The following is a 26,004-nucleotide window of genomic DNA, read 5'->3' as shown; positions in this document are numbered from 1 at the left end:
CTCCAAAAAGAAAATGCTAGAAGACATAGTAGATCTTAGTTGCACTAAGTAACACATGAATACTTCTCACAGGTAACCTACATATTGCATAAGAGCGTGATTAGACTGCATGGGATATGCACTAGGAGGGAGAACTGGGGATATTAAAGAAGGGGAAACAAAGGGATGAGGTGAGGTTTGCAGAGAGTTAAAAGGGGCATCCTAATCAGAAACTGTAGCACCTTTTCAATATTGGAGTAGCAATTAGGGCTACTTGTCAGAAGCTCTGGATGCAAACAGCATGTCCTTAGAGACTGTTCTTCTGCATATCTAATTCTGACCGCAGTGAGCTTTATATTCATAGTGACACCTAATCAAGACATATGTGACACATCAATATGAGTAAACAAATACATAATTCAAAATAAATTATTAGCATAGCTGCTTGAGCGGGTTGTATTGGAAGCTGCTATAGTCATGTCACTTTTATGACAATGAAAACAATTCTGCTTTATTCACAGATCCTAAGTAAATTCTTAAGGGAAAAAAAATAAAAAAAAGTACGCTGTCAACATCCTTCCACCCACACATCTATCCAGAGACCAAACTGAAACAAAAGCTGGCAGAAAACAATCTGTATTTCTGATACAGTACTGTGTTACTGAGTCTTATTTGTCTCTAACGAGGATGCAAGTCAAAATGTATTTTGCAGTTATGTTGCTTTCAGTAAATGAACTGTTATGTATTTCAGTGGTTATGAGGGCAAAAATCAAAACATGGTTTAAGTTTTAGCAACTATCAGCAGCTGACTTATAAACTATAAAGAAAGGCAAACTAGAAAGGTTTGAAGCTACATTTTTTGCAAAAAAATCAATGCAAAACAAACAAAAAAATACCTAACTTCAAGAATAAGCAATAACAAACCAGCATTTGTAATTTCTGGAAACATCTGCAACTAGGAAGCGGTATTCTGTTGACTCATCATTTTACCAAAAGTCAGAGTCTAATAAAAGCTTTTGAAAAAAGTTTTTTCCCGTTCCTTATGGCAGCTACCAATAAGAAGGAAAAGAGTTACGAAAACCGAACCACAGAAAAGCATAGGGAGCCACATCTTTCTGTCGTCTTTATCATTCACACTGTAATAATGACAGCATCATGACATGCTACTGAATCTTTACTTGTGGATCACAGCACCACAAAACCTAATCAGGATTCAAGCTTTTCTGAGGCATTGTAATGCCGTAACTGTTGTGAGGAAGTAACAGGTTTCAATTTCTAAATAAAACAATGAGAAAAAAATCCAGGCAATAAAAAGTTGCCATTAAGTGACAGAAAAGGATTTACCTCAAAAAAAAACAACCCACCCCAAAACCCCAAAACAACAACAACAACAAAAAAAAACCAAACACCAGTGAACGGGCAGGAAGGAAACTGATTGAACAAAAGTTTTAAGACACAACAAAGTTCCCAGGGCGTGATTTGCTGCTGTGTTGCTCAACTCCAGCTTAATCAAGGGAGTTGCACTACCATAAAACAGTCAGGAATCTGGCCAACACTTTAGAGCAATTATATTGTTAATATGCTAATACATCATGCATATTAAAATGTTATAAAATATTGACTTAGATATGCAAGGTTTTATTGTCAATTATATTTGGCTATGAAATTTTATAATGACTAGCAGCAGTAATAATAACAATAAGCAGACTGATTGAGGACAAGATGCCTGGAATATTTTGATTATTTTTTTTTAAACAATTTAATGACTGAAATAAAACAATTAATAGCTCAAATGAAATCCATCCTTTACTGATGGACAAAAATCAAAATGCTTTAACAAATGTTTTTTATTAAACAACAGCTTATTATAGAAGTATTTAAATGTCATTCTTCTTAGAGCTTATATTCCCTTTTGGTACTGATTTTCTCAACAGTGCAATTTAATACTCTTATGTTTCTTTCACAGAAAAAATATTGCCGGATATGCTGGATTTGAATCAGGTTCTAGGAGTTTAACATCAAACTATTCTTTTTTGCATAACTTCAGCAATAAGCAAAAAGATCTCCCCAGCATATCAGCATGTATCTTTAAAAAATTCTCTCTGTTTTTCAGCCAGAAAAGACTGTCATTCTTTGCTTATCCAGCAACTTTATTAGAAGCTCAATGCATGCTACTCTGAGTAGTGTCTTTATTCTAGAAAGATATGTGCTTAAAGAAGCTTGGCTGAAAAGAAACTCAGTTACAAACCTCTGTTTTGACCTATTCTCATGCTTCAGCCCTACAGAAAAAACAGCGGAGATTTTAGACAGTCACATTCCACTTAGAAGTAAATGGATTCAGCTTATCAACTCGATGAATACTACACAGCATTTTTAAGATCAGTCCTATTTTCTTCAGAAATTCTAATTCAAATGTTCAAAGCGCAGATGGCCAATTGTTAGTTGTTCAGTTTAACAGTGCACTCATTTTGCTAATATGCATATCGTCAGTTTAACCATGCCTCCAGTTTTCTCAAAGTAATTAACAAACATACTTCACATGAATTAGTCAAGTATGTTTTCACTAACAACCCCTGTATGCCTTACTTGAATCCTTATCTGTTTTGTGCCCCAGAAAGCCTTATTCCTTTCTCAAACACCACCTAGTATCCTAACATTTTGTGTTTTCAGCTTTGAACGGTGTTCTCAATTCCAGTATGTTTCTGTGAAATCAACATTAGCAAACCTAGATCTAAGATGTCTAGCCTGGCTTTATAATGCCCTGAAACCAGAAATAAAAGAAATTAGACTGCTCATGCAAATCTCTATCGTTTTCCTTGCCATAATTATGTTTATTACCTCCTCTAACTTTTTCTAGCACTATATTACTCAGATGCTTTATTCACAGCTGCCTTACATGCTTCCCTCTGAAATCACAGGTTGCTAACGCTTATTCAGCATCCCATACCTGCATTTTAATGTTTGCTCCTGAATGACTGAGACAGAGATTATTTTGTAAGTACACTCCATTCCCATTCATATTTCCTCATAATATGGCCACTCCCATGTTGTTACCCATGTGGATCACCTCTCCTACTATGAAAAAAACACTATTGGGAAAGTTTGCGATATGTCTGAATGCATTTTCATAGCTGAGAAGTGCAAACTAGCTTTATGTGATATACCAGCCCACCACTGACTAATGGCAAATGCTCTGTGACCCATTAGAATCTATGGAGTTCCATGTAACCCTGTATTTATGTGCAAATGAATAAAAATTACCTTAATAAATTCTGAGTTTCTGTGAAAAAAATGATGGATTATCTAGTTTCAGTTTCACTAAGCCAGATAAAAAAGGGTCAAGCAAAAAAGGTTAATATTCCTGAGCTTCTCCTGTTTAAACCTTCATAAAGGCTTATTTCCTTTTCTTTTGATAACTGACTGTCATTTACTCAGCCCGAAATTAGAGGTAGTTATACGATGCACCAAAGTAACTCCCTAAAATGTTAGAATTATTATTATTAATGCCTATAGTAATCTTTACAATAAAAGGCTAAATAAAATTAAAAAAATGAAAGCATGAGCAAAGGTATTCATGGCATTAAAAAGTACCTTGTAGCTGAAGGCTTATTCTGAAAAGTAATTATGTCTGTCTGCTTTTTAATTAGTGTCCTTGTATTTTTTAAAGGAATACACAATATAGATAACTTTAGAAGAGCATGCGCTGGATGATGATTCAATTATTGTATTTATATTCTTGGTAAACCATAAAGAGTCTTTCTGGCTTTATGCCCTTTCCCATTAGGTGATAAAATTGCCTCATACTTCTTCATTTCTAAAGAATGCCATTGGTATGGGTAATTACCTTTGTCAGATAGAGCCCACAGCTTTGTCCTTGAGATTCCTATGCTCTGTGCCTGGAAAATATTTATTGTTGTCAAATCACGATTTACATTTCAAGATCTTGTCTATACTTTCATCTCTTGCTTTGACTAATAATTCATGAGAATTTCTACTAGTTGTGGCAGTTCTGGTACTTTCCCAAATACCTGGGCGGGGGGCTTAGCTAGCCACTGGTACGTTTTTTGTTTGGCAAGTGAAGGTGAATACCATGAATCATTTGATAAAGGAGTCAATCAAAATGAAAGTAATAGCTCCGTGACTGGAGTGCCTGCAGAATAAGGAAAACAGAAATTCCATTAAAAGCCTTCATTCAGAGATGTAAAAGTTGGTTAAAAGCATTGCTCTAGGCTAAGGGAAATATCCTCTCCCAGGCAGTCCTGCACAGCCTCTGGAGTTCCTCAGCAAACAGATTTGTTGCACGTCCGTGCACAGGATGCACAGAGTGTGAGAAGAGGGAGGAGTTTTAGAAGAGCCTTCTCGTACCCTGATGCAACAGAGCCAACGGGTGCACGCTTCACCTCGGTATTTCCCGGTAGGTCTGAAAAGGCTTGAGTCTGTACTAACGATAAAAGAGCCCATCTGTGCTTGGATATGCTCATGGTAGTACCTCACAAACAGGAACGGAGATTCAACCTGAGTGTGGTCTGAGGAATCCAGTGCTACACATGGTCATAAAAAGGCTAGGAAGGAAATACAAATCTTGAGTATCCCACTCAGTGTTACGTCAGGTGAAAGAAAGATTGGGAACTTTAAAGGGATCATCATTTAGCTGTCTTTACATTTTATGAGCCATGGCTTCTGTTATTTGTTGGTATGTTTTTCACAAATCTCAGAGGCTGCCAACTGGAATAGATTTAGAAGGTTTTTCTTGTTGAAATCTATGACATCATTCAATACATTTCTACTATGTAATACACATATTCTTGAGAAAAGGATTACATTGCTTTTTTGAAAAGAGAGTTCCAGGTAAGCATTGCTAATAGTGAATGCATTACAGTATACTTCTCATTTTCAAAGAATTCACTAGAATCCTGTATCTCAAGCAGATTTGAGCTACAGTTTGGGAGGGACGAGTATGCAAATATCAGGATATTAATATTTAAACTGGAGGAATGTTTTGCAGCTAAATTATGTTACTAATATACTTCTTTTTTGCCTAAGTTAAAAGAGCTTCTCTGAGATAAGTCATTACTTTGGTTTCAAACTACATTAGTTCTCCATTTATTACTGCTTTTGTTGCATCAATTAACCAGCAATGACTGAAGTACAGGGCATTTCCTTAGTATTAATGAGACACATGAGGATGGTAGGGAAGTATCTGTAATGTGGCTGTTACAGCCATTAGAAGATGGAAATGGAAACCCATGGAGCTGGAGGCAGAAGAAAGGGTTTCATTATTATATGCCGTAGACATGTATGACAATCTGATAGCTTGAATGATCAGGGATTCTGAGCTCCCTTCAGAATCTGGGTAAACTGAAGCAAAAATGTTCTAATAAATAAATCATGGCTATTTGATTTTCTTTTAGTAGCTGAGTAGCATTGACAACACATAACCCGGTAAGTACTGCCAAAACTGTACAAGAAACTGAAAGAATACCGAGGAGGTTAGCCCAGCCTGAACTCTGCCTTGCTTCACTGCCCAGCAAAATTGCTAACCAGCTAATGCAAGCAACACAAGCATGCCAATGTGAACAGTAGTTACAGCTATCATTGTAACTTATACAAACTAAAAAAATGTATTTGTGTGTTCAGATGAATGGGATCATGTATGACTATTAGGAACCTGACTTTATTAGATTTTACTGAATGGCAGATAATTCCATTTCAAAAAAGTACCAAAGGACCAAAGATGTGATGAGCCTTTGTACATACAAAAAAGATGCACCAAAAGAAAGGTCTGCAAGTTAATCATTCATTCTTACTGCACTGCAAATCAGACTTTCAGAGAATACTTGCATATTCCCCAGATTCCTTTCCTGTTCAGGGCATAGCTCCTGAGAGCCCAAACATCTGAGCAGCATAATCAGCCCCGACTTACAAAGCAAGGCTATTATCCACCCCCGTTCTCTCAAGCATCTAGCCAAAATAAACCTCCCAACCTTGGCATACAATTTTAAGCTCATGTAAGTCTCAACTACACCAGAAAACAATGAGAAATCTCATTACTCCAGCATCTAAAGTCCAGAGACTTTGAAAACAAAGATCACCCTTTATATCTACAGACTAAAAGGTACATTCTCAAGGCAAGGTCATATTTTGTCAATAAGCCTGCTTCATCCAGCCTGCAATAACCTAGATGTTCCTGCTCCTCACTCATTCAGCAGAGAAAACTTGGGGGTATGGCAATCTAGAAAGAAAATTTAAGAATCAAGTCATAGGTGCAATAACTTTCAGTATCCCTCTTGCCATGAGTGTTAATACATCTATTTCTTCTGCACATCCTACACCTGTATTTCAGAGTGATCTTTCAAAGATGTCAAAGTTCTTCGCAACATCCTCTTCTCTTAAAAGTCCATGTGACAGAACTCATCAACATAAAGGAGTCACCACATGACCAGAAAGGAAAAAAGCTGAACAACAAAAAAGCAAAAATTAATTTGATGATATAAGAAAGAAATATAAGAAATCATACAATAGAAAAAAATGTGCAAAATGAATGGAACATTTAAGAGTAGACACTCTTGGAGAGGGTCAAAGCTACAAAAGGAATTTATCTACCAATTTTTCACCAAATTAATGAAAAATTTATAACTAAATCTGAAATACTGAAACTGCCACCTAAATATCACCTGTACTATGTTAATCACTTTCAGTGCAGTCTTCACATTGTTTTATCTTCAGTAACCAAAAAAAGATGCAGATGGATGAGGTATTTGAAGAATTTTCTCTAGGGGGCATGTAATCAGTATGTAACATAGTTGCTTTGATTTAAACAGGAGGGATAAAACTATATGGCACTCATCTACATATTTAAAAAACTTGAACATAAAAGCAGTACCAAAGTCTGGGCAACTGTCTGAGGGAAAGAAACTCCAGGCAACTGTTCCTTAGTCCGTCTGTCTAGTTTACCCACCCAAAAAGAAGCTGCAGACAAGAAACTTCTTCACATAGGCTGGAAGGAGCCTGCTTACAAGGGAAAATGAAAGGAGGGAAATGTCACCCTCGGCACAGGTCTCAGAATATGATGGTAAGACTATTTGTAAACAATAGTATGAACTTTGATGCTAGTTCTGAGTTAGAACTATCCAGACACTTGCTTATGTATAGGAAAACAAAATGTTCTCCCCAAAAAAACAAAACAATCAAACTTTTGCATGTTAAGTACTTACAGAAAAGAGTCAAAGTCCCCACTAGCTCATGCTTTCTCCTCCCAATTTTGCTAGACATGAAAGGGTTAAGTTCACATTTTAGGGAACTCAGATTAAAAAGAAGTAGCATGTTTAAAATTATTCACAGAAATTCTAAATATGGTTGCTTTCAAAAAGATCAGCCAATCTGAATCTAAATATCCTCATCCTCAAGCCATGTGAAAATACAGAAGTAGTTATGCTCAATTCAGCCAGGCCAATCTTGTGTCTCGGAACATTCCCACCTGAGACAGTGGCTGAGGGGTGACATAAAAGAATAACTTTGTCATGGTGGCAGCAGAAATCTGCCAAAAATTACCTGTGCTTAAAGCACAAATTTAACTGCAGGTAACCCACCAGCACAAAGTTCTGAAACAATGACTCATGTTTTGGCAAAACTTGGTGTTTACCTATTGAAGTGTTGATAAATCAGATATAGATTAGGATCTACCATGCTGAGAATCAGAAAAATAAACCCAGTATCATGGCTTATGATTGGTAAGCAAGTTTGATGGCAGTGAAATGCTCTGGTCGCTGCCCCACAAGAAGAGGGGAGCCTCGGACTGAACCTGGAGAGCAGCTGGCCTGGGAGGAGAAAATGCTCCTGTATGAATGATGCTGAACATATTTATTTTTATGGGAGAGATCAGTAGTCCATTAATATTACTGTCAGTGAAGATATCGTAATGCCAAACTCTGAATTTTCATTTGATGCTTCTGCCTGCCTCCAACAGATTTCGGTTCTTTTGTAGCAGAGATTTTGCTTATTGTGATGTTGAAAAAAGACCTTAAAATGCCCATGTTACCCTGCTTGACAGTTCTATGAACAAATTTAGTTTCTACATGAGGAGTTTAAAAATAATTTCTCTTAAAAAAAGCAAATATAGTAGTCTATGAAATTAAGCTCTTGTTTTATGTAAATGTCAAATAATTATATTATGAATGTGAAAATAAGTCATCAGCAGGAATGCAAATGCTTAGAACAAGATTGGCATTATTATTTTCATAGACAATCTGATAAGAGGCAATTTTACAATGGTGATAGATGCTGAGGCTCCCATGAAGACTAATGATAAGGCTGGTTTCTAACAAAATTCTTGAGTATAATTACGTTTTAAAAATCTGAAGATGCAACAGGCAGGCTTGATTCCGATGTGGCTCAGTAAAGTGCACATCTGTTAACGCTGCAGTCACGCACACATAATGGAGTTAAAAAAATAATTGGAAGAGTTTCTGGAAAAACTTATTATTATTTTGTTCTTTTTTTACTTTTTTTGAGAAAAATGTAAAATTACTTCATTTTACATCTTACTATTCCAGTGTCTGAAAACTTTGGATCACAACCTAATAAATCTGCTTTCATGCCACTGGTAAATCTCATGATCTGACATTCCTCATGTCTTGAGAGAATTGGTATGGAAATTTTATATCTTGCTTCTTTAAAAACATCAGTACTATTCACTGGTTTGATATTAACCTGGGCAAAATATACCCTATGCAACCAGAGCTCGCTTACTTTCCTTATGTAGTTTGATTCCCTGTGTTGGCTTGGCTTTCCTGCAAGCAGAAAGTATTCTTGCTAATTTATCAAAGCAGTGTTTGCCTGCAAGATTTAACAGTAATTAAACGGGTACTGTTGGCACTACTGGCAATGAAATACACAAATTATTAAGTTATGTCATAGGAATACAGTTTACAGGGGTTGTCAGTTGAGACCATAGTTTATACTAAGACCTATCTTTCTCATTTCTGTATGGCATTTCAGTTCTCTGACACAGATTCCCAACAAGTTTGTTTCTGAGAACAAGTACCACAGAACAATATTGGACAACAAAAATGGGCCAATTAAGCATATTTTATCCTCCCATTCATTATGTTCACAGCTACAGTCAGTATTACGAAACTGAGCATTAAAAGTTCTGTATTATAATACTATATCCTTTAAAAAAGATACTCTGGGGGAAAAGCAAGAATTAATATCAGTATTCTACATGCAAGAACTAGCAGCACTGATCATCAGGCTCTGAAGACAAATTTTCTTACAACAATGTGTCAAGCCTGCTTGCACATATGGGAATTATGCATATACATTGATTGCAGAATAGATACATCAGCAGAAACATTTTCATGGTTTGTGTTTCAGTTAAGACAAAGACATGGGATGACAGACCTACGTTCTGAATCTGTTCTTTTGCTGCAATAAATTTATGTCAAATGTATACTCTAAAATACAGTGCTAATATCAATACTGAATTATACTGTCACCTGTGATCCCATCAACAGCGCTTACAATTCCCAATTAATCAAGAATTCTTTTTGATTGAAATCTAGGACCCATATTCCCAGACAGGGTGATGCTCCTGGCTCTCCATGACTTAGGTGTACGGATCAGTCACAACAGCTTTGCGGGTCTGAACAATCCATGTCTATAGCTGTGTATCAGTAAATTTATTCATATATATCAAATAGGGCTACTTTCATGTAACATTACCCATGCCCTTAATCATTTATGGCACTGAAACATAATATCACTCAGCATTAAGAACTTTTGGGTTGAGTCTACAATTTACTTCTACAATAGCAAAGCTTTATTTTTTCTGTGTTAATATAAGTAACTAAATATAAGGCTTTGGTTTTAGGTTTTCTGAATTTTGTTTTAACATTTACCATGTATACCATTTACAAATGTAATCATGTGTCTCTTCAAAATCTATACTACTTTATTCACTGAGAATAATACAGTTTTGAAGATGAAAGGGAATGAGTGAAACTTCAGCAGAAATTCAGTTTCCTTTCAAAAATTCTCAAAAGTTAAAAATCCAATGTGCATTACTTTTTACTGAATTATACACAGTTTCCACTGCAAACGTTGCTTAAACCATTTACAAACCCAACAGAACTAAAAGCCAGTATACACAAACACTTACTAGTTTCAGTAGCTACAATGGTTATGTTGTGCCACATATTTGTTTCTCTGTCCAGTGGTGTTGCCAAAGTTATTTTCCCATCTTCTGCATTAATGTTGAACTGTCTCTCAAGGTCAGTGTGCCGATCAATGGAAAACCTACAAAATAGACATCCCTGTAATCTACTTAATGAAGTTGGTGTAATCCATACAATCACAAGACAATTTAGGGAGCCCTCTGAGGGCTACAGTTTTATAGCCAAATGGATTCAGAAGCTCAATAGCATAATAATTTATAAGACAAAATGACAAACTGAGACTAAAAAAACTTAATAATTATTGCCCAAGGAGTAATTAGCTGTATACCCAGTGTGAAGGTCATAAAATGCCCTCAGGTTTACTGGGTAACATCTTTGAAAAACGGTGCTGATCAAGAGTTAATGACACAATCCATCACATTTATTAGACTGTTTCTATGGTATTCCACAGTAACTGATGATAATTTTGACAGTAATGTATTAAGCCCACAAAAGTGGTGGGCCTCATGGTTATTTTAAAAAAGGGCTGAATAATATTATTTTACCAATAAATTTCAGATTAATGAAGCATGAACTATCCAACGAGCATATTATTTGGTTATGGTTCAAGCAGCTCCATGGGCAGAACACAGTGAATCACCGTTTTCCTATAAAACACTTCAAACACTGAAGGACTGATTGTTTTATGGACTGACATCACTGATTTTTAACAAAACGAGTTTCATCTGACAGGTAGTCAGAGTTTGCAAATGTGAATGTCCAGGTAAATTATGCAGCCTAAACAGAGCCAGCCTGACAACAAGAGCGAGCTGCAGTAGATTGCTCCAACGGTGCATTAAGCAGGATGATGATTTAAAGCTCAGAACAGGATCTCCAGGAAAGCTTTTATGTTTGTCCATTTTCACAGAGTTATTTTGTTAACATATTATTCGCAAAAAGAAATTAAATCACAAAATTAAGCCTTCCAATTTTTTGACAGGAAAGGTATGAAATGAGAGAGTTTAGTGATAAACTATTGATATGGTTCAACAAAAATTGACTTCAAGGGGTTTTACTGAATCCCAATTGTGGATTTATGGAAAAGCCTTTTAAGCCTTTGTGTCTATGTATTACAGAACCTAACAGCATGCACTGACAATTTTTACATCTGTTCTGCATTATATCTAGGCATAATAGGGTGAGTTAGGGTACAGTATTAGACTGGATTACATGATATAGTGGTCAGAAAAGTGACTCAGACTGTCAGTTTCCCATTACATTCCTACTTTTTGCAAATACGCTGTGAAATTCACTGATAAAAGAACAAGAGCATATTTTGCTACAGTGACAATGGCAGAGTTATCTGAAATTCAGTTATTCCATTGTGGTTTATGCTTTATCATAAGCAATTTCTGAAAAAAAGTTCTAATTTGGAAGTACCTCTATATGCTACAATAAACATATTCTAATGAACTCAAACTCATTCCAGCATAGCACAATTATTTTGATAGACATAGCATTAGAATCTGATTTCAAAGCTTAGGATTATGGTGTTAATCTTTTTTTTATTTCACTGTCAGATATTTTCATATTCAGAATGAATGATGCATTGCAATTAGATTGCTTGTGCAATGCATCCAGCCAGATAAAATTCACTTTCAGAAAATCAGTTCTAAACTACAGAAATCTATCAAAATTTTAAAGTCTAAATGTTCAAAGACTGTTTTACTGAAGATCAATGCTAGCATGATCATGTTGGTAAGGTATTTAACAACTAATGGACTTAAGAGTGAACCCCCCTGCTTAACTAAGTAATGGGATTTGTTAACACATTTAAGTTTCTGGTTTTAAACTCAGACAACCTAGTTTTATTCACTTTAAAATGAGTGGTTTGGTTAAGAAGAGTACCAGGAAAAAAAGTTGAAGTAAAATTCCAAATATATGTGCCTAAAGCTAGGCACATGCATCTATATTTGGATGTTGGAGTAAACTCATTTTCTAGTGAACTCCACATGCTCAGCTCTCAATGCTTTAATGGGAACTGTACTACCCTCAGCATTTCTGAAAATCAGGTCACTTGTGTGGAAAAATAAAGCTGTGGGGGCCTAACTTCACACAACCATTTTTGAAAATGCATTGTAACTTTATTTGAATGTCTCCCTAGTTCTAATTAAAGTATCAGAAGTGAAATTCTGGTACTAGTGAAGTTAGTAAAAAATATCTTACAGACTTTCACAGGCTTAAGATTTCACTCAAGAAAATACAGGAAAGACCACAATCAACTTTTTTTAAGATGTCATAACTTAAAACCAATTTTAATTCTTGATGTTTACGTAATGTTGCAGAAAGAACTCTTCTGATACCAAACATTTATGACTTTTTTACAGTCCACAAATGAAATAAAATATGAAATGTTTATATGTTACTTAATGTTTAGTTGACCTGGGCTTGACATAAATTCCATTGAGATAAGACACAATTCTTCTCTAAGGATCACACATTTTTAAACTTTTTAAAACATTTACAGTCTTCCAGCAGTTCCTTTTTTTGAAGATATAAAACTGAGAGCATAACATCTGTGAGTTTATTAAATCGCATTTTATCTCATCCCAACACTATTTATTCACAATGCAAAACGAGCATTCAAAATGAAACATTTTTAACATAAGTTACATAGCTTTACAAGACTACAGAGGTAAAACCCTCTTGTGATTTTAATTTGATAAATATTTGGTACAAAAATAAAAATTAAGATCTGCAGTGTCATAAAACTAGGAAAACTAATAGTACATTTGCAGTTTCCTTTTCATGATAATAGTATTGTAACTCTTTTTAATGGGAATGCATTGTCAAATCCATAAGCTATACATAAAACATAGATTTCTCTAAAAATGAGAAAAGAATATCTTGGGAAATAATATCATTTGAAATTGTAATAAACCCAGCACAGGTTATTGGGAAGTTTTGGTTAGTTTATGGGTCTGCTATGGCAATTATAGGAACACCCCCATAGTGGTTTAACAGAAGACTTAAAATGATTCTCAGTCCTGCTCCTGCACAATAGCAATTGCTATTATGACTTAATTTTATCTATTCTTTATTTGCCTCAATGTAAATAAGAGCAGAAATTCTTTTTTTGCTGCACCTGCTGAGATTTAAATCACAGTACTGATACCTCATCAGTGGTAAATCACCATTGTTTATTAATGCCAGGCAGATCGGACATACTACTTAGTAACAGATAAACAGCTGCACAATTAGGGAGGCAGAAAATATCATATCTCAGTTTTTAAGGCCTGCTGTGAATTAAGAAAATGATCAGCTGCTGCCAAAGATGAAATCTCTGTTGATATGAATGGGGAAAACCTGCCAGTGAAGCTTCTCTCTCCACAAAGACACTGAAGGGCAGTGCTTTATAGGAGGGCAGGTACAGTATAGGAGGAAAGTTTATTACTCCTGCTTTTTTCTATGCACTTGGATCATGCTTTATCGAAGATAACTTACCACAGATAAATAGACCGTGGTTATAAAATAACAACAGAAACATGAAATAACTACAACTGAAATCAAAAGATTTGTATGCTAATGGATAACGATCTTTCAAGCCTAATTATACTATAAGCCAGAATGTACCACCCTTACTAAATAAAGTGCAGTAAAGCTTTATGACTAGCTTAATTGAATTCACTGAGTCCCTTTCCCAAGAGAGACGCATGTGGTCTAGTTGTGGTAGCGAGCCACTAACGAATACTTCTGAAGTGACTAGGCTAGAATAAGACAAACCACTAACTGTCTTAATAACTGTTAGACAAATTTGTAAATTCTTTACACCATCAGACTTAAAAGTGAGCCAGGCCCTTAACCGCCATGCACAGCAGAAGAGCAAACAAAGACAAAAGAGAAATTCTGCTGTTTATTTTAAAAATACTGGGTTATGTAAGATATGATGTAGTTAAACTATATGAACAACCAATATGAAAAGATTGTAGAACCATACAATCACAGAATCACGTAGGTTGGAAAACACCTCTGGGAACATCGGCTCCAACCATTAACCCAGGGCTGCCAAGCCCATCACTAAGCCATATCGGTAAGCGCCGCAGCTACGTGTCTTTGAAACACCTCCAGGGATGGTGACTCCACCACCTTCCTATGCAGCCTGTTCCAATTCTTGACCACCCTTTCCTTAAAGAAACTTTTCCTAATATCCAGTCTAAACCTGCCCTGGCACAACTTGAGGCCATTTCCTCTTGTCCTGGTGCTTGTTACCTGGGAGAAGAGACCGACCCCCACTTGCCTTACAGCCTCCTGTCAGATAATTCATATTCCTTGGAGAAACAGGTAATGAAAGCACAATTCAGCCAAATACCACGTTAGCAGTTAGCCATACAAAGGTGCCTTTACTTATCCACAATTAGGGCTCAACAACAACGAGAAAAGGCCCATACAACACATGCATCCTTTAGCCCCATCCATCTACAGATGTCTGAATTTCTGTGGCTGATACAGAGATTTCAGGCTAATAACTGCCAAACCTCTGCATTTGACACCAGACATCACTAAATAGCCTTCTTTAGGTATTTACATAAGGGTGGCACGCTCAGAACCAGACTGGTAACCCACCTATACACCTGCTTGTAAATCTGTGATAGGGTTCATATCTTTTATAGCAAGTAATGGAAAGACCAGAGAATGTGTTTCATTTCTTCTAAGCAAGCATAAAGCCAAAGTACTGTTGTATTGGACAGAAATGAGGTTAAACTTTTTTTTTTTTTTAATGAAACCTAGGAAAAGTTTCTTTCCAGTCTGTTTTCTATAGTATTTTTTCTAAATTCTCTAATATTTTGTCTCATTACTCAATTATCAGACTATTTCCATGTTCAGAGATATCTAAGTTTTATTTCATTTATGGTACTGCAATACTTTGAGTTTACTGAGCCTTGGTGTATAAGACTAATGTGCAGGAGACATGGTATTGGTAGCACCTAAGTTGATTCATGTTTTTTTTCTTTTGTTAGGGTTTTCATAACAAATGCACACAAAAGCTCTCACCAGAATATTGATAGAACAGATAGCTATTGAAAAATATTATTTCCTTGAAATGCAATTAGCTATTGTCTCCTAAAATTCTGTTTTAAAGGAAAAATACATTAAAAAATGGCCAGGCAGCATCAAAATGTCCATTATTTTTAGAACAGAATGTTTTCATTCTGATTTTCAATTTTTAACTTATGATTATAATATTTTTGAAAGTGTATCATTAAACATACACATTAAAATTTACATGGTGCAATAATGGAATAAACACTTTTAATGCACAATCAAAATGATGCATTCTAATCCAAAAACCCAATGCTTCCACATATTTTTGTTAGAAATTGCCATGTTCTAATTTTGTTCCAACTTGGAAAGAAAGAAAGTACATTTTTGCTCCCTGCTTTCCCCTGATGAATATTTTTGCTTCTGTAATAGTAGAATTACTGACTTGAAATCCTTTTTTCTTTTTTTTTTTTCTTAAAATATTTTTTTGCCAAAAAAATTTGAAAAAACAGAATTTGGACTTTCCAGAGCTATGCCAGATAAAGCCAGATTAATGAGATGAGCAAGCAAGAAGAAAAATAAGTTGCATAGAAAATCAAGTTCTTTATCTTGAAGTAGCTATCAAGCCAATACTGTAGAAAAATTAAATCTTACAAAGTACTGCATATAACATTTTTACAGAGGACATATGTCACACTAATTAAATGCCTTTTTTTTTAAATATAATGAATTTTGGCTACTTCTCTTTATGTATATTGTTTCTATATAACTTGATGAGTAATGAAATTCTAATTCAGTTTGCATATATAAAATACTTATGCTTTTAAATTTTTGAACATATCTATAAAATTCTGAAAAAATGGAAATGAGGTAAATATTTTACTCAGTTCAGTTTTACAGGCTTGGACAAAATGGAGAGTGACAGTTTTAGGATATATGTAGGCCTGTAGCTGGTCTAAATTATTAGGGCTTTGAGGCAGGACTAGTAAAGAATTCCAGGGAAACAGAACAAGACTGGAAAAATAGCCAAGGTAGGACTGAAACAGAGTTGAAGTCAGGCTGAGATGAGGAGCAGAGGGGACACAATCAAGAGGCAGAGGAGCACAGGACCAAGCTCAGAGTAAAGCAGAACAGGGCAGAGGGAAGGAACTAATGTTAAATTGAAAGAGAAATGACTATCAAGCTGGAATAAAGGGAAGAAAGCCAACTTGCTGCCACTGTGGCTGGTTTCAGAAGACCCTGTCTTTCTAGTAGCAGAGTAAGTCCTTTTTCACAGATGCCAGGGGACAGCAGTAATAAAATTAGGGGCGGGGCCACTGCTTAAATTGTAATAGATCAAACTGTGAATTCTCTATTACTTTTCTCTGTTTATGTAACATTTTTCTGATCTAGGTAACTACCCTCATTTATTTCCTATTTCTATGATCATATTACCATCTGAGCATCCTGAGAGCTTCTCTGGTAAGAAAAGGAATTTGTTGCCTATTAACACTGTCTGAGTTGTGTGCTGCAGTAGAAAATATATTAATCAATTAATTTGTCTAGATATCTGTGACAGTGAATGCTACATTTAGCTAGTTTTGGAAGGATTATTTAGAAATGAGAGACCAACATAGTCTCCAACATCTTCACACACAAGTGCTAATACATCCAAACGTGTTGGAAATTCTGAATTTCTAATTCTGAAAATACTAAAATGTGCAATATGTAGGCCCCCTAAATAAAGGTTTAAAGTTTTGCTCTGTGACAAATCTGATGTAAATGATGATGATTAGAAAATGGTCTTAAGTGACAGATTATAACAATTAACATCATCCTCTTGATGCTGAAGACTGCTTGCATAGCTTAAATTCCCTAAGGCAGTAACACACAGTGATGATTATTATTAAATAGACCCTCTCCAAATATACCTTTCCTATGCATTTGACGTTTTGGTGTTTGTTTTCATAATGGTTTTAACAGGCAGTACTACACATAGCAAAATGTCTTTTGGGAACCTTTGCATCATACCATACTAGCCATGACAAAGGAGGAGTAGAAGGTGTGTGGTCATTAAACATCTATGTGATGAAACTGGAATAGCAGATTTTGTTCAAGTTAGATCAAAAAGGAAAATATTGTAAACTGAAGATGCAAAAGTCATACAGGCACAATCATCTCTGATTTTCTATCTTTAAACCAGGAATGGGTTTAGCCAAAGGAATACAAAATATGTTTTGACAACCTTATAACTACATGGAATAAACTCAGTATTGTTAGTGCAGGCACTAGGAGATTACTCAAAATAATCTGCAGATCCACACTGATGATTGAATCCCATCCAACCTTGTACACCCGGTTTCTTATTTTCATTGCACTGCTACTGTTTCGTAAGACTACTCACGTGGCAAGGAGCATTTTTGTGATTTTGAAAATGATCTGAACTGATAAATGTTACATGATTAAAAAATCTTATGCAAGTATTTTCATAGAAATCAAATGGCATGAGAAGAGTGTCATATACCGCATGGGAAAACATACTTAGCATCCTGCCAGTAGTTTTTTTCAAAGGGAACTTCAAAGCAGCACTACCTGATAGGACTGGAAGACACGTCAGGGTCATGGGCAGCCACCTGACCAATCACAGAGTTAATAGCAGCATTTTCATGCACTTCCAGTAGGTAAGTAGGTGATGAAAAGACTGGTGGCTCATCAGCATCGTCTACTACAATTTTTACCGTTGCTGTATCCTTGAATGGTCCTCCACTGATGAAGCGAGGATCAATATAAATGTTGGCTGCTTCTACCTTCAGAGAATAGGATTTTTTGGTCTCAAAGTCCAGTGGCTGTTAAGAATGACAAAGATAAATGTCTTTTACTAATGGCCACAGAGAAAGAACAAGTGAATATAATGCTGATGGATGGAAGTTATGTGTATTTACGTACATTCAGTGAGTTTTAATGCAATCACTTCCCACTCCCAGAAATCCAACCTGTAAACTTTCAAGTCATATATTGATATCTGTTTATTAACCAGCCTCAGAAAAAACAAGTCTCTTTGTTTTCTTGCTTTTCACAAGAAATTTACCAAGTTATTCTCTCTCATGAATTATACTATTACAATTACATATCAGATAAATACTACAGATTTGTTGGTGATGACATGACTTGCATATTAATCACGCACTTAATCACTGCTTTGTTAGTTGGAGATAAGAAAGGAATTATACTAGCTCCACAGGAATAAATATTTTATTACTTCCAGAACAATGTGAGAAATTCAAAGAAATAACAATTATTATTTGTTGGACATAAGAGGCATCATATGGAAAAATGTAGAGCTAATCATATAAGAAAGTGTTTCAATATTATTGCACTTCAGGTAGCTCTGCATTTCTGTTTATAGGGGTAAATGAGGCAGACATCTCTCAGGAATTTCTTAAAACTAGCAATTTCTATTTCTGTATCTTACTACTATTTTTTTTTTTTTCAGAGAGAGAAGCATGAAACTGATTACTTTATTCTATCAATATACCTGCCATGTCACCATTGTTTTTACTGTTTTACAGTTCCATATTAAAACATAAAAGATGAAAACACAGTGGGTTTAAAGGAATGAAATGCCAAATAAAAAACAAATCTGTGACACTTGAATATTAGAATTTTTCATTATAGGAGATTCAAGTTTGTGTCTTAAAGCACATCAGTAGATTCACTACATAATTCTCTTGTGTCTCACAACGATTCAAATTTCAAAGATGCAAATTGCCAAGCATTGGAAAGATATTAAGATTTGCATTACAATGTCCCAGGGATAAAAAGAAAAGGACATAGAAACTCCAAATCTGCAATGCAAATACCAGCAAGAGCACAAACAGGAACCTTCAGGAAATCTGTCAAAGCCTTCAATATGTATACTTTCAAATTTTGTTGATTTTTTTCAGGTATGAATCAAGCTCTAATGGGATTTGCTCTTTCTTACAAATTCTAGTAAACACGAGAAAAGCTTGCTTCTTTAGCAGCTCTTAAATTAGTAAGCTTTTGTAATTATGAATGGTGATTTATAAATCAGCATATTCACAATTTGCCAATCATAGCTCCTGTATCATTTTTTCAACGGCTTTTCATGTACTTTACAGAAATGACAGTACCCCAATACATTTAGTCATGCTTAATCAGAATATCATATTGAAAATTTACTCTGCATTGTCTAAACTCCATGAATTTATGCTGGAGAAAATCTGTTGCTGAACAGCACCCTCCATACATCATCTACTGTAGCAGAACCAGAATGATTATTGCTGTCAAAATGAATATATGAAACAACATTTTGTTAGAGGCTCAGTTGTGAAATAAAGCCAAGGGAACTGGGGCAAAAGGCTAATTGCCTTAGTTTTCAAAGGAGGCCACAGCATACAATAAATAACAGTAAGAAAGATCAGGATTATATATCATAATTTTCTCTTTAGGAAAACAGATCTAAATTTATGTAAATACACATAATTTTATTATAAATCTACAGGGCTGACAACTAAGAAACAGAAAATATAATCTTTTGACAGGGACTCTACCTGACCTCTTTAATCACAGGTACAAGCTGTATATTATTTACCTGTACTCACTGGATTCTTCTTGGGTTTTGTTTTGTTTTGTTTTTTTTCCATTGGAATGTCATGTTTTAGGGGTTTATTTTGGGTTTTAGAGAAAACAAAGATTAATTTAGAGTGCTCTGTTATGTATTTAAAACCCTCTATGCCAGAGTTACAAATTATATTCGTATCCTTTTTCAGAACACAGCATGAAAATCAGCTCTCTCCTCCTTCCACAAAAAATGATGATAATTAAATCTGTAATTAATATTTCATTGACATTACTGGCCAAGTTTTGTTCTAGGTATGCTGTCTCTCTGCACATTTCTGTATATAATTGGGTGGTCCTTCTGTTGTGCACATTGCACATCAAGAATATATCTTGATGCACCTTCCATACATCAAGACTGTACAAACATAGAAAATGTAACAATTGCAGACTCCTTCAGGGCCTGAAATTGGCACTTCTCATATGAAACAGCACTGATCTGCTTGATAAGGTTCACTGACATCACTATTCATTGAGCAAAGAGAGTTCAGCATGAGAAAAGCTGGAAGACAGTCTCTCATACATCAGGTGATTAAATAATATGCCTCAAATTATTTTTTTTTTCTGAATACTATTTTACCAGTCATACAGCAAATCAAATAATAGAGAAAAAGGTATCTGATTTTATGATTTTATGGAACAAACAAAGCATATCAATCTACTCTTCTCCTTTGGAACCAAGAAAGCAAAACCAATCTGATTTGACCACATGGAAGCCCAGATAAGATTAACACATTCCCAGCACTGCAAATACTTCCATGGACGTCTCCTCAGTTGTCACCTAAATGGCAATTTTGAGGGACATGGCTAATACAACCCTTTTTTATCAGTTCACAGGCTTGACACCCCATCCATAGATAAAAGAATCCTTGGAAATCCAGTATTTTCTCATAAAGTAAAGTGTGGCTGGGTGTTTGTATGTAAAATAAACATTTATTATTTTTTTTAACAAAGATACCATTTACCTTTCTCACTCTAATAATGCCATCTTGAGTCTGGGCATCTGTAGTAATTTCAAATATATCCATCCCATCTCCTTCAATAATATCATAGGATGATTTCGCATTTTCTCCAATATCCAGGTCATTTGCTTTCACCCTTCCTATTGGCTCACCAAGAGCAACATCTTCCATTACTGAGAAGTGATACAGACCTTACAAAGAGGAAAAGACTAAATATTACACCTGTTTCCAGTATCTCTTGTGTGCTCTTCATTTGTTTATACTTCCCCAATGCAAACTCTTGAGATGTGCAGCTGATACAAACCACATTTACACAAGTTATTTACAGAAAGCAGCAAAACATGTTCCTCATACAGGAATATTCAGTTTACTATATGTGAATGTTCTTTTCATTACAGTAATAGTCTGCTTCTTTCTTGCAGGGATGCTTAGTGCTGGCAAACATCAATAAAAACCTACCTCCAACACTGGAAGTATGTAACTTTCTCTACTGCAGACACCACTGAACTTACCATTTTATTTATAGACATGCAGTTAGAGTTCAGCTATGAAACTTTGGCTTTCACTCTGTAGAAAAATGGTCTAATGCTTTAAAGATGCTTTATACAATTTCAGGTCTTTATCCTTTAAATTTAATTTGGTTTTGTCAGTTTAACCCTTTCCAGCTTCCTTTTTGTGGTAAGAAACTAAATAGAAACATTGAAGGAAACTCTCCAAATATTTTTTTTTAAAGGCGATAATAACTTTTCATAGCAATCATTACTGCATTTACTATTTGGTTGTAGGGTTAAAATAGAATCCACTAGAAAGTGCTATTCAAATTGTCAAGTTTTTTATTTTCTGTAATACTTGCTTCAGACCTTCTGACCTAAGAAGTGTCAAAAATCTGCTTAGAACTTGCAATATATTATTTTAGGTAAATGTGTTTTTTTTAAAAGAAAACTCGAAATACCAATTCTGTTATTGTATCTCCCAGTTCTTACCAGTACTCTGAAAAACAGAAGACACATGCATGCTTTACATCAAAAATTCTTTATGGAGTGCTTTTTTTTTTACCTCTCACTAACTGACATTTATTGAAGCTACAGTTAATATGTGATCTAATCAATTGCAGTGCTACTTAGTAGTTAAAATAGTTAAAAGGTATTCAAGGTTAGTACCCAACACGAAATAGTTTTTTACAAAGGGTTCTGGACTTGTTCTTTTCTGTCCTCACAGTTGTTCCAAGGCAACAGGTGGTTTTTGCTGTTACATGTTGCTATTAGTTATCTAAACCCAACCTATTTTGGAATTGTTGCTTTAACCGTTTGTAGGCTGATTGCATTACCAACAGGAAACTGCGAGGAATTCACAAATACATATATTGGCTCTACATATAATCTGTCCCAAAGTGAATTTTTTTTGCTTTCATATTTCTAGGCTAAATTATTAGTGATAATTTGGAGATCATCAAGATTACTCAAGAATATTCATAATGGCTCACAAACAACGAGCAGCCAAAGCAATCAAGTGCCTCAGGAGACGAAATTATGTGTTCATAATTTATACTGCTTTGTGGTTTGAATCTCCAGACACAGTTGATTGCATTTTTAAGTTGGTATTTTTCTCTCAGATTTATTAAGATAATTTACAAAATGTTGTAAAAAAATATTATGATGCAGCTGAGTGTTTTACACAAATTGCTCTCAAGAATTATGAATTGTCCTGTCAAGAAGTCATAGTGCAGAGCTGACCAAAAATCCGCATTATGCATCTTTGAAAACCCTTGGCTTTCACAGGAGTGCACAGTTATTCTCAGTACAATCCTATGGTAAACTTCCAGGTAAAAAAAAATCTGTGACTTACAAAATGCCTCTAAAATTATTTCAGAGATCATAGAAGCAGGGAAAGTTCATCTTTTTCATTTCTAAAACCCAGGAGGCTAACGCTCTTTGAAATCAAACCATAAATATACATTTCTGTCCTGCCTGGAAACAATAAACGATAAAACACACTGCTTTCTGAGTTCATTACAATTTACTGTGAAAGCAGCATGTATTACATCTTATGAATTCCTATTTCATTCTGCTTAGGCTCTATTGTAAGTTTGAGCCTTTCTTATTTTCCTTTCCAAGCAAATGCCAACTGTGCTTCAACAGTGTAAAAAAAATACATTAAAGACTTGATCAGCTCTTGTATAAGGCCAGAGTCATGACTAATCTGTAATGCTAGGCAGCATGCTATGAATGCTTAGTTTTAAAAGGCAGAATTTGCAATAACATCCAGTTGCAAGATTTACTATGGCTCACCCTCATTAAATGCAGTGTACACATAATGCAAAGTTACAGTACATGCAGGTTTTTTCTCACGAGGTTGCACAACGGTCAGTGTTGTGACAGGGTGGCTATTTCTAGGTGGCAGCTTGAATCCTGCACTGGAGTGCAATAGTTGTAACAGCTTCAAAGACAGCAACTTATTCTGTTGAAGGAAAACTAACCTACATTTTCCACAGAGGAAATATTTCAGGGATCTGCGATGCAGTTTTCCTCATGTTCCTGAGTCAGTGTGTCACTGTATCCAAACTACTGGAGAACAGATACGAGCAAACTGCACCGGGGAAATACAGTTTCAACTCCATATGCATCCACTCCTGTGCTTCCTGCTGAGACCTCCGGCAAATGTACCAATTAGTACCAGTTGTGTTGCTGATTTTCTGATCAGCTTTTTTTCATACTGGCAGGCAAAAGCTTTTTGAGACAGAAAATGCTGATACAAATATAAAAGGCAGGTAAGCTGGCACAAGTAGATCTGTAGTCACTGACTTAGAGCTACAGTACATTGCAGGTGTAAAAGGCATGCCCCTCTGCATTCTGGTGATACACTTCAGCCACGAGTCTCAGCTATAGATGTTTACATTATTAGAGAAATTGTCATCATATGTTGGAAAACACTGCTACGTGAGTGCAAGCAATGCAATGTGATATGAAGTAAAAAATGTATGCCTTTCTTATGAGAGAAAACCTTTTACTGTGCATAGAGTGCTTATCTGTTAAAAACCACTATGATGAGGTAATAAAATACATATTTTGTAAATAAGCTTTTCCCACTGCAGATGTATTTTACAATTTTTCTCTATCTGTATGTGCATTTTCTAGACTATAGCAGAGGTTTTATCACATGCCAAGTACTAGGACAAACCAATTTTACTCTTTGTGTCTTCAGACAGGGCAAAAGGGGACTTCAAGTCATACATATGTGGAAAACAATTAATTTTACATTGGGTACATAAATACTTTGTTAGAAAAACATGCCTCTGATAAAGTAAAAATGATACAAAGTCTAGATGCGAACATTCTCCAACCCCAAACCAGGCTCTTAATACCTTACAACTTTAGTTTTTCAGAACAAGCTGGATAAAAATGTAGGTTACTTATAGTGCAGTAGATTGTACCTGTTCCAAATAAAACCAATACAGTCATTACACTCTTCCCTCTTCTTTTTTCTTTTTGTCTTCATCTTTGAGACAGACTACCAAGCTTGTAGAGAATCTCAGCAGGATGCCAAATCATTTTAACCTAGCCCAGCAAGATATCCATTGGAACCACAGTAGTAATATGGATTTTGAATTAAAGATCAACAATTATCTAGACTAAGGCTTATAGCCTTTATTTTCTTCACTATTACCTAATTAGTCAAACCTTTATTTCTTTTATCAGTTATATATGTCTTTTACCATTGGTGTCACTTGCCTGCGTGAGATGGAAGCATGTATAACAGCAACTAAAACTAGCACTTAGAAACAGCTGCACTGAAAGCAAATAAATATATGTTAAAAAATCTCCAAGTCCTTTTGTGTGAATGTAAGAGGGGTAACAAGGAAGACAGAGAGCTGTGTGCACTGTTGTGGACATAAATCCCTCTTTCCTAAGCTCTTAATCAGACAGAGCACTATTAATCTTTCTCTAGTAGCAGCTACATATTTTTAAATTACACTATAAACCCAGGCAATATGATAATTAAAAGAAAAAAAAACCAAACCACAAAACCCCCTACATTACTTTTTTATATAAGAGAACATGTAATACATGCAATAGCACTTACTCTGTGCAAACTTAGGAGGATTGTCATTAACGTCAGTGAGTGTAATTGTCACTGTTGTAGTTCCAGAGAGTCCACCCATATGTCCTCCCATGTCCTTTGCTTGGATGACCACAAAATATTCTTCTTTGGCTTCTCTGTCCATATTGGGAAGAGCTGTTTTAATTATAGCTACAATAAGGGGGGGAAAAAGTCAGACACAGACCAAATCCAGTTTTGCAAGTATTCCTATGGATATGTGTAAATATTTATATAAAAATTGAACTTCTAAACAGCCAGTTCAATTGCCTCTTAGTACCAAGGATAAAGAAGAATTTGAGATTCTCAGAAAAGTATATTAGAGGTCACTTACCTTTATTTATTTAAAAGTGCAATGAAATTGTGGTCCAAAAGCCAAGAATCAATCATACCTGTGATACATATTAATTTTTACATTTTCTTCCTGATAAACATTTTGGTTTCTGTCTTACCGCCAACAGAAATCCGTTGTTTACCCACAGAATTCACAACCAGAAGACAACAACAACATAATAAACTTAAGCTGTAAGCACTGTTATCTGTATTTGTCAGATGTTTTCAAATATTTTAAACCCCAAACCATTACTTAATCAGCTCTTGTATATAATGCAGGCTACAGCTGTTCCCTTAACTCCTAAACTGAGTGCCTAAACCTCTGCTGGAGAATGGCAGCATCTCCTTCTGTATGTCTTTCAGCATAGTCACCAGTACTGCAAACTCCTACAGTCACCTCACAGTCACCTCATTGTCCCTACTCAGGAGGGTCACTTGTTGGACAATCTCCTCAGTAAGCTGCTATAACCCACTTTATTAGGTTAGAAGTTTTTAAAGACAGAGAAGTAAAATGATCTGTAGTATATAAAATACAAAATGTCAGTGAGCTAGCAGCAAGGTATCTGCAAGGGACAGTCCAGTTAAATACAGGGCCAGATCCAGGCAAACCCCTATAAACTTTATGGACATCTAACAGAAAAAAAAAAAAAAAAAAAAAAAATTCTGTCCAAAAATTTCTCCACCTGTAATGTGCTATTATATTGAAAACATTCAGTATGAGAAGTGCAATACTAAATGTTTAATGGTAGATTTCAATCATACTCATGACAGTCTAGTAATGTTCATTATAATAAAAAGATCATAATCAACTAAAGAACTCCCAC

The 26,004-nt window shown here is 35.3% G+C and overlaps 1 protein-coding gene across 3 annotated transcripts in view; it reads right to left on the bottom strand.

Moving 5' to 3' along the window:
* Window positions 1-26,004, bottom strand: part of CDH8 (cadherin 8) — a 214,074-nt gene that overhangs the window by 41,354 nt on the left and 146,716 nt on the right. For all 3 annotated transcript variants that reach the window (XM_055726966.1, XM_055726965.1, XM_005432348.3), the window contains exons 5-8: window positions 24,833-25,000; window positions 20,756-20,943; window positions 17,745-17,998; window positions 10,139-10,275 (exon numbers count right to left, since the gene is read on the bottom strand). In XM_055726966.1, the coding sequence (XP_055582941.1) occupies window positions 10,139-10,275; window positions 17,745-17,998; window positions 20,756-20,943; window positions 24,833-25,000 (747 nt within the window). The remainder of the gene's footprint in view (window positions 1-10,138; window positions 10,276-17,744; window positions 17,999-20,755; window positions 20,944-24,832; window positions 25,001-26,004) is intronic.

Source organism: Falco cherrug, chromosome 14 (assembly GCF_023634085.1).
Source record: "Falco cherrug isolate bFalChe1 chromosome 14, bFalChe1.pri, whole genome shotgun sequence".
In the NCBI taxonomy this organism is placed as follows: domain Eukaryota; kingdom Metazoa; phylum Chordata; class Aves; order Falconiformes; family Falconidae; genus Falco; species Falco cherrug.
This window is presented reverse-complemented; position numbering and strand designations above follow the sequence as displayed.